At 41.5% G+C, this 10,806-nt stretch overlaps 1 protein-coding gene across 1 annotated transcript in view; it reads left to right on the top strand.

Moving 5' to 3' along the window:
* Window positions 1–278: 278 nt before the first annotated feature.
* The window catches only part of CLU (clusterin), a 39,354-nt gene continuing 28,826 nt past the window's right edge, over window positions 279–10,806 (top strand). The window contains 2 exon segments of the mRNA XM_075860818.1: window positions 279–442; window positions 7,391–7,477. Of these exon segments, the coding sequence (XP_075716933.1) occupies window positions 7,393–7,477 (85 nt within the window). The 5' untranslated portion in view covers window positions 279–442; window positions 7,391–7,392.

Here is a 10,806-nt window from a genome sequence, read left to right as displayed (position 1 = left end):
TCTGCATACAACACAGTAATGTGAACTTTTCTGAGAAGTGATGCTGATGAGCACAGAAATTCCATTCTTGTGTCTGCCATCTGGTGGTTGCTTTGTGGTACTGCATCAATAAGATAGGAGGATCATCACAATATTACTTTCACTTGCCCGCCCTCTCATGGTTTACTGACTGTACCGCAGCAAGCTGTAAAGCTGAGTACAATATTACAATGTACAGTTTCTAGTTCGCCCTCTGGTGGCCAACTGTCTGTACTGCAGTTTTGAGCTCAGATTCTCTTCCAGAAAGCTCTGCAGACTTTTCTGCTGCTGATGCTGGCACATTCCTTGCTGATGACTCACCACCCTCTACATTGACATTGGGAGGCTGTATATATATATCTCAGCATCTCAGGACTTGCTGCAGATCCTGGGCTTAATTATCAGACAGACAGACATCCCGCAGGTAAGGAAGGAGCTTGTGTATTATTGACCCTGAGATATAGACAGTCTTGTAGAAACAGTTTAGCATTTATTTCACATTTGTTTGGGTTGAGATAATGCAGCAGAAACCTGTTAATATTGGACCGCTAGACAAATATTCATCAGCTTTATTATAAGGATTTCTCATCCATTTATGTACATGGCACTGACATATTCTGCAGCGATGTACATCACATCTCCAGTGCATCTCCCGTCCAGTATTGATGATACATTGTATAGATCTGTATTATTTGTGACATGATACAGATAGAGGGCGACTGAAAGCAGAAAACATAATTCATGCTTCCAACTTGTGGTCTTGTTAACAAACTGAACACCACTGACGGATGTAGACGAGCTGAATTTGCCATTTACATGTTTCTTGTGTGCGCCGTAATAACTGCATACAAAATTATTGTAGGTGTTACCTGCAGTCCTATGTAATACCACATACAACACAGTGATAACTCTCTGATTACAGATAATGTAGTAGTGTTACCTGCAGTCCTATGTAACACCACAGATAACACACAGTGATAACTCTCTGATTACAGATGATGTAGTAGTGTTATCTGCAGTCCTATGTAACACCACAGATAACACACAGTGATAACTCTCTGATTACAGATAATGTAGTAGTGTTACCTGCAGTCCTATGTAACACCACCGATAACACAGTGATAAATCTCTGAGTACAGATAATGTTGTAGATGTTACCTGCAGTCCTATGTAACACAACATATAACACAGTGATAAATCTCTGAGTACAGATAATGTTGTAGATGTTACCTGCAGTCCTATGTAACACCACAGATAACACAGTGATAACTCTCTGAGTACAGACAATGTAGTAGTGTTACCTGCAGTCCTATGTAACACCACAGATAACACAGTGATAGCTCTCCGAGAATAGATAATGTAGTAGTGTTACCGGAAGTCCTATGTAATACCACAGATAACACAGTGATGACTCTCTGAGTACAAATAATGTAGTTGATGTTACCTGCAGTCCTATGTAACACCACAGATAACACAGTGATATCTCTCTGAGTACAGATAATGTAGTAGTGTTACCGGCAGTCCTATGTAATACCACAGATAACACAGTGATGACTCTCTGAGTACAGATAATGTAGTAGTGTTATCTGCAGTCCTATGTAACACCACAGATAACACAGTGATAACTCTCTGAGTACAGATAATGTAGTAGATGTTACCTGCAATCCTATGTAGCACCACAGATAACAGACAGTTTAGTAGATATTACCTGAAGTCCTATGTAACACCACAGATAACACAGTGATAACACTCTGAGTAAAGATAATGTAGTAGATGCTACCTGCAGTCCTATGTAATACCACAGATAACACACAGTGATAACTCTCTGATTACAGATAATGTAGTAGTGTTACCTGCAGTCCTATGTAATACCACATACAACACAGTGATAACTCTGATTACAGATAATGTAGTAGTGTTACCTGCAGTCCTATGTAACACCACAGATAACACAGTGATCACTCTTTGATTACAGATAATGTAGTAGATGTTACCTGCAGTCCTATGTAACACCACAGATAACACAGTGAAAACTCTCTCAGTACAGATAATGCAGTAGGCGTTACCGGCAGGCCTATGTAACCACAGATAACACAGTGACAACTCTCTGAGTACAGATAATGTAGTAGTGTTACCTGCAGTCCTATGTAACACCACTGATAACAGTGATAACTCTCTGAGTACAGATAATGTAGTAGATGTTACCTGCAGTCCTATGTAATACCACAGATAACACAGTGATAACTCTGAGTACAGATAATGTAGTTGATGTTACCGGCAGTCCTATGTAATACCACAGATAACACAGTGATGACTCTCTGAGTACAGATAATGTAGTAGTGTTATCTGCAGTCCTATGTAACACCACAGATAACACAGTGATAACTCTCTGAGTACAGATAATGTAGTAGATGTTACCTGCAGTCCTATGTAGCACCACAGATAACAGACAGTGATAACTCTCTGAGCACAGATAATGTAGTAGATGTTACCTGCAGTCCTATGTAACACCACAGATAACACAGTGATAACTCTCTGAGTACAGATAATGTAGTAGTGTTACCTGCAGTCCTATGTAACACCACAGATAACACTGTGATACCTCTCTGAGTACAGATAATGTAGTAGTGTTACCTGCAGTCCTATGTAACACCACAGATAACACAGTGATAACTCTCTGAGTGCAGATAATGTAGTAGATGTTACCTGCAGTCCTATGTAACACCACAGATAACACAGTGATAACTCTCTGAGTACAGATAATGTAGTAGATGTCACCTGCAGTCCTAAGTAACACCACAGATAACACAGTGATAACTCTCTGAGTACAGATAATGTAGTAGTGTTACCTGCAGTCCTATGTAACACCACAGATAACACAGTGATAACTCTGAGTACAGATAATGTAGTAGATGTTACCCGCAGTCCTATGTAACACCACAGATAACACAGTGATAAATCTCTGAGTACAGATAATGTTGTAGATGTTACCTGCAGTCCTATGTAACACCACAGATAACACAGTGATAGCTCTCCGAGAATAGATAATGTAGTAGTGTTACCGGAAGTCCTATGTAATACCACAGATAACACAGTGATGACTCTCTGAGTACAGATAATGTAGTTGATGTTACCTGCAGTCCTATGTAACACCACAGATAACACAGTGATAACTCTCTGAGTACAGATAATGTAGTAGGCGTTACCTGCAGTCCCATGTAATGTGATATGTGAAGCGCCGTCTATCATGAACATTAGCTCTTTAGTCAGCAGATACAGTTTCATCACCTATTTTACTGGTTTAAGTTTATTTTACTGCAGTGTTAAAACATATTACAATGTTGCGACTGGAAACTGTCCATATGCTGCTGTTGATGGATCTGTTATTATTAGTTTTTTATTTAGTATAAGGACATGGGGTATTAAGGGGCTGATGTGCCAATTATATCCTTTGTCCCTATCACTGCAGAAGATCATTATACAGTAATGGACTAAATAAAGTCACATATTATTAAGAGTATATCCATCAACAGCAGCTTGTTAACAGCCTCCATTGAACCACTTATTTTTTTATATTATTGGGAAACAATCACACAATTGAAGAGTGTGCCCCTCCCGGTAAAAAAAAAAAAGGACAAATAAATATAAAAAAAAACACTTACATGCAAATATATTTTCTGCCGTATATTTATCTTCTGGGTGTTATTATTACGGCTTCGACAGCGGTTGTCACCCAGCACTTCTCGGCTTCTGAATGGTTAATCTGCCTAGTCACACAGCGATACTGGTGCAGGTGATGTATATCTATGGAGATTTACCATTCAGGAGTCTAGCACAGCTGGGTGACAAACTTTTGGGAGTTTTATTGGCGCTATACTGGTTCCTAATTTTAGTCACAGCTATAGATGTAAATGTCTCTAAAGTATTTGTCGGGGGCAGGGAGATTTCTACACTTCCTGCCACTTATTCTATTGAAATACACAACCTCTCCCCAGTTTCAAATGGCTGATAACAGGGAGCAATAGATGGTAGGACAGGAGAATACAATCAGCCTCTCTGCAGCACGAAATATCTGATGACAGAGTAATAGATTTTATTGAAGGGTTGGGAGACTAAGCTCAGTCAGAGACAGCGACACAGACTTTCTTTTTCAAAACAGGTGCTTTGCCTGTCCTTTATTTTATGACAAAATACAAAAAGTAACACGCTGCCTTAAAGGGGTGGTCCGCAGGATAGGTCATCAGTATATGATCAGTGGCCAAACGTAACAATTACCAAAGCCTTAGCAAGACTACTCCTTGGTAAGGATACTCAGCTTTCCTAGATTCCTTCCGTCTCACCCATCTTTCCCTGGATGAGACAGATAATTCCTGGAGTCTAGTACACATATGACAGAAATCTTGGGGAAATATAGCCGTCCCCTACCACTTTTTCCGTTACTGTCTCACAGGTTTTGCTGCGGTTTTTTTGTTGTTGCGATCTGCAAAACTGCGGCATATCGCTATAAAAAAGCATTTGTTTTTTCAGTGCAGTCAAAATCGTGGCAAAACCGCACCGTGTGAATACATCCTAATTGTTCTACAATCAGTTTCTCCCAGGCCCGAAATTGTAGATTGTATTCACCTGTCCTACAGTCATCCTCCCCCACAACCTGACATGTCTGATAACAGAGAACAATAGATTGTATTCACCTGTCCTACAGTCATCCTCACCCCAGCCTGACATGTCTGTAGGACAGGTGAATACAATCTATTGTTCTCTGTTATCAGTCATCCTCACCCCAGCCTGACATGTCTGATAACAGAGAACAATAGATTGTATTCACCTGTCCTACAGTCATCCTCTCCCCCAGCCTGACATGTCTGATAACAGAGAACAATAGATTGTATTCACTTGCCCTACAGTCATCCTCTCCCAGCCTGAAATGTCTAATAACTGAGAACAAAATATTATATTCACCTGTCCTACAGTCATCCTCCCCCAGCCTGACATGTCTGATAACAGAGAACAATAGATTGTATTCACCTGTCCTACAGTCATCCTCCCCCAGCCTGACATGTCTGATAACAGAGAATAGATTGTATTCACCTGTCCTACAGTCATCCTCCCCCAGCCTGACATGTCTGATAACAGAGAACAATAGATTGTATTCACCTGTCCTACAGTCATCCTCTCCCCAGCCTGACATGTCTGATAACAGAGAACAATAGATTGTATTCCCCTGTCCTACAGTCATCCTCTCCCCAGCCTGACATGTCTGATAACAGAGAACAATAGATTGTATTCACCTGTCCTACAGTCATCCTCTCCCCAGCCTGACATGTCTGATAACAGAGAATAGATTGTATTCACCTGTCCTACAGTCATCCTCTCCCCAGCCTGACATGTCTGATAACAGAGAACAATAGATTGTATTCCCCTGTCCTACAGTCATCCTCCCCCAGCCTGACATGTCTGATAACAGAGAACAATAGATTGTATTCACCTGTCCTACAGTCATCCTCCCCCAGCCTGACATGTCTGATAACAGAGAATAGATTGTATTCACCTGTCCTACAGTCATCCTCTCCCCAGCCTGACATGTCTGATAACAGAGAATAGATTGTATTCACCTGTCCTACAGTCATCCTCTCCCCAGCCTGACATGTCTGATAACAGAGAACAATAGATTGTATTCCCCTGTCCTACAGTCATCCTCTCCCCAGCCTGACATGTCTGATAACAGAGAACAATAGATTGTATTCCCCTGTCCTACAGTCATCCTCTCCCCAGCCTGACATGTCTGATAACAGAGAACAATAGATTGTATTCCCCTGTCCTACAGTCATCCTCTCCTCAGCCATAAAGGGTATGTGTCACAAATTATTATTTTTTTTTGTAAGTTACTTATTTGTATTATATTTGTTTCGTTTTGTTGGTGTATTTTTAAAAAAATGTAATATTAATTTGATAAAATGAAATAATCATTTAACATGTTTTCCTATGTTGGCCACCAGAGGGAGCACTTCCCATAATAACAGCTAGATGAATAAGGCAAAGCAACCTGACTTACAGCTGCTGTAAATGTGGGAGGAAGACTCCCCCTACTAGTGACATATGAGTAAAATATAACATTTATTTATAACTCTCTAAAAACAGGGGTACAATCACCACTGTGAAAAAGCCCCACCGTGTGTATAAAAACGTATTAAATAATAAACTCTGAGTTCTAATTCAATTGTGAACCTACTATAGCTCAGTGTTCAACAAGAATATCAATACGGAATCAGCATTTGAAAAATGGGCATAACAATAGTCTTGACCCTAATTCACACTAGAGTCCGTGATAACTGCACCGGAAGCTCCTAGTGTTGAGGTATACAAACAATGCTAGTGTTCCCTATGCTAAAAAATTCCTATTCCGCTGACATCTATGCGAGCATGCTTCCATGGAGTACAGCAGAATACCTGCTGCTGAACTAAATATCGCTGGCATCCCGGCCAGAGTGACCAAGCTACAGACCCCTGATGATGAGTATTGAAACGCGTAGGGTCGGTTGTGAATAGGAATTTTTTACAGTGGTGATTGTACCCCTGTTTTTAGAGAGTTATAAATAAATGTTATATTTTACTCATATATCACACCAGTGAATCCTTTAAAATTGTTATGTTGTGGGAGCACAATTGAATGTATCTTTGAAATACAGTGAATCCCTACTAGTGACCAAACTCACTGCTCCTCCCTATTTTTGGCTACAAACCAGGAGGAGGTGTCTTTAAATTGCCGAGCATTGTCCAGCTCCATTTTGGGAGTGACAGTACAATGTTAGGACGTGCTTATCACGGCAGCAGCTACAGGACACACCGCAAGGCTGAGAACAATAAAAGCCAAGAGGCAGACTCTCTGGTGGATGACTTTTCAGTTGACAGGTTCACACAGCGTGTATTTGACGTGTTTTTTGGCGCCTTTAACCCGCCGAAAAAACGTGTAAAACAACCTATTGATTAAGCTTCCCATTTACATCAATGGGAAAGTGCGCTTCATACATTTCGCTTTTTTGCGCAAACGTATTTAAAAGATGCTTTGCATAAAAGTGTCAGGTCAATTATTTGTTGCATAAAACGTACCGAAAATTAATCAAATCTTCCCATAGTCAATGGGAGTCCTAATTACGCGCCAAAAAAACGTGCAAAAACAAGCACAGAGAACAACAGATTGTATTTTAAACTACATTTTAATATCCCTTTAAGTATACTAAGATGATAATGTCCCCCTCTCCATCTCTCACTTTCTTACTGCTCTGCCTATGTAAGTGTCAGTCTTCACTGTAGTTCTGCCATTTTATTCAGGAACCTCTGAATGAACAATGCTTGTTTTATTTTTTTAATTCAGAGATGAAGTTGTTTGCCCTCAACCTCCTCCCAGTGGTCGTTTTGTTCAAAGTCACAGAGGCGCCGCTCCCCCCAGAGAGCCTCAAACGTGAGTATTTATTTATTTACCGATATAGCGTGTGGGGAAGATGTGAAACCAGTGCTGACGGGGATGACTTCTGAGAAAATGGACCCTAAGAAAAAATCATATTAGAGCCCCCAGCCGACCATTGTTGCACAGCTTAGCTTGCACTGTGAAGAGCAGCATAAATATACATAGGTCATCAGTATATGATCGGTGGGGGTCCGACACCCAAACGCCGCACCGATCAGCTGTTTGGAATCGGAAGTTATACAGTGTTCAGAGTCGGAAGCAGAAGACTCCGTACGCTGTATAGTGGCCGTGCTGGGTTACTGCAGCTCTGCTCCTATTCAGTATAAAAAACAGCCCCATGACCAGAAAACCACTTTAATTTGTTGAATTTCTTGCATTCATAAAGCGTCTGAGACAGGGCCGGCTTCGACAGAGCCTTAGTGGGCCCCTTTGCGGTGCAACTCACACAGCAGCGGCTGTAAAACAGCCCTTTGTGCTCCTATAAATTAGTTAGGTTCCCTTTATACCCCCATATAGAAGTTAGTCTCCCTTTGTGCCCCCATAAAGAAATTAGGCCGTCTTTGTGTCCCCATATAGAATTTAGACCCCATGTATGCCCCCCTATAGAAGTTTGGCCACCAGTTTGCACCCCATATAAACGTTTAGCCCTTTTTGCTCCAAAAAAAACCTCACCTTACCGTTCCTACCACGAGCTGATGGGTCTTGTCACTCCCGTCTTATTTCTGTAACCCGGCGCAGTGACGTCATCATGCCACCTGTGCCGGGACGCTGATATCCTTGCGTGTGAGAGCGGTGGGGCAGAGAGTCTGCTCTACATTAGTAAGCAAAGCTTATCGATGCAGTTCGGCGGTTTGGCCCACCAGAGAATCCTCTGGTGGGCCAGTCTGTCGCCGCACCCGCCGCTATATAAAGAGAAATTGAAGCTGGGCAGTGTAAAGCACTCAGCGGCAGAGTGGGCCCCCCAGAGACCAGTGGGTCCGGCACTTGCCCGGATTCGTGGGGTGATGACCCCGACCCTGGTCTGAGAGCATCTCTTGTGTCGCGCAGTGGTAGGATTGGTACGCACTTCTTCTATTCAACTACTGTTCTAATCCACATTATGGCAAGAACCACTCAACTAAGTAAAGAGAAACAACACTCCATCGTTACTTCAAGACATGAAGGTCACTCAATCCGCAAAATTTCAAGAACTTTGAAGGTCTCCTCAAGTGCCGTTGTAAAAACCATCAAACGCTATGATAAAACGAGCTCTCATGAGGACCACCCCAGGAAAGGAAGACCAAGAGTGACCTCTGCTGCACAGGAGAAGTTCATTAGAGTCACCAGCCCCAGAAATCGTATAACATCAGCACCTCAGATTAGATCCAAATAAATACTTCCCGGAGATCAAGAACCAGACACATCTCAACATCAACTGTTCAGAGGAGACTGCGAAAAAAGCAAAAGAAAAAAAGCCACCACTGAGGAACAAGAAGAAGAAGAAGAGAATTGCTTGGGCCACAAAACACAAGGAATGGACATCAGATCAGTTGAAATCTGAATTTGGTCCGATGAGTAAAAATGTTAGATTTTTGGTTCCAACCGCCATGTCTATGTGAGACGCAGAAAAGGTGAGCGGATGCTTCCTACAAGTTTGGTTCCCACCGTGAAGCATGGAGGAGACATCAGTAGATAGAAAAAGCGCAGCCCACACCAGTATCAAAGTATCAAAAGGAGAATCTTCATTCCACCATAAATAGCGACGTTTCGACCCAAGTGAGGGTCTTTCTCAAGCAGTAAATCAAGTGCAAATGTGATATTTATATAGGGGAGATGACATCACAGCAGTGATGGAATAAACAGATGCACATGGTGACAAAACAGGCGAATACAAGTACAACAATAAAAATACATATACACGTGAATAAAAGTGTACAATACCCGAATGAGTGGATAACCGGACTGTTAGTTGAAACAAGCTGTCAAAATTCGGCATTCGTAATGGGTCGGCTTTCGGCTCTCCCTTCTGCCCATGCGCGGGATTCACTAGATGTCATGACAACAAAGCGACGTAACCTAATAACCCCGATCACCCCGATCATCAAGTGTCGCTACCATGGCAACCCGCTCCCCACTCCATGGTAAGTGTCATGATGTTTATTATCTCCCTAGCAAGAGGAATTAATGGTATCACATAGTACACTAACATTGTTTACATGCAACGTAATACACTCCACCGTATTTTTACCTGTATACAAAGGGGGCATATACAGAAAATTCACATTACTAGACGTCTGTGAACACCCGGCTAGGTGCGGAGTAAAAAAAAAACTCCATTTACGTACCTATCATGCAACGAAAAAGCCGCTCAGGGACTAACAAACATCAAGGAAAGATAAAATAATCGACCCAAAATTCAAAAAAATGGAGATATAGTCACAATATAAGATTTTTTTTTCCCCAAGAGAACGTTAATATATTCGCTAATGGACCAACCCGAAACCTGTATCTTGATACCATTTTATTATAGTACAGGACAACAATGGAGAGCAATGGGGCAGAGGGAAAATTGAGCAGCACAGAAAAATTAATAATATATCAACTCAGTCCGGGGTCCCATTTTCACTGGGTTCACAAATTCCAATATGTGCAAATAACCTCAAATAAATATACATATTTTTTATTATACATTAATAAAAACAGCAAAACAGAAGAATATGTCCATAGACTGAATTACTGTTCTGATCACTTCAATTTAAAAACAAACCTACAGCAACACGACATTGGCACGAATCAACCAGCAGAGCTAAAAGAGTGAGCCAATCTTATATTCCCTTTGGTTCCATGCACTCTAACTCATAAATCCAGCGAAGCTTTTTAGCATAGCCCCCCTGTCGCCTCCCCTGCGTAACAGAGGGATCCCGTCAATAATTCTAAAGCCCAATTGCGAAACATTGTGTCGGTATTTCTCAAAATGTTGTGGTATGGGCAAGTCCAGCTTTTGATGCCGAATAGTACTCTTGAGTGGTCTCGCCTACATAAAGCAACCCACAGGGGCAATGTAAAAGATAAATAACAAAATCAGATCTGAATGTAAAAAATGGCTTCATTAAATACCGTTTGCCAGTTCGAGGGTGTACGAAGCTGTTCCCCTTCTGCATGATGTTCCAATCGCAGCAGCCCAGACAGGGGAAACATCCTGTTTTGCCACAATTGGAGATCTTCTGGTTAAAAGTAACATTCTTTACCAGACGGTCTCCTAAAGGACATTAAAGGAGGAGAATTAAACCCAAGAATGTCAGGAAATGTTTGCGGTAGTATAGACCAGTTTTTTTTAACAATGT

This window comes from Rhinoderma darwinii, chromosome 4, assembly GCF_050947455.1.
Source record: "Rhinoderma darwinii isolate aRhiDar2 chromosome 4, aRhiDar2.hap1, whole genome shotgun sequence".
NCBI lineage: Eukaryota > Metazoa > Chordata > Amphibia > Anura > Rhinodermatidae > Rhinoderma > Rhinoderma darwinii.
Note: the sequence above shows the minus strand (reverse complement) of the source record. Positions and strands in the feature narration are given on the sequence as shown.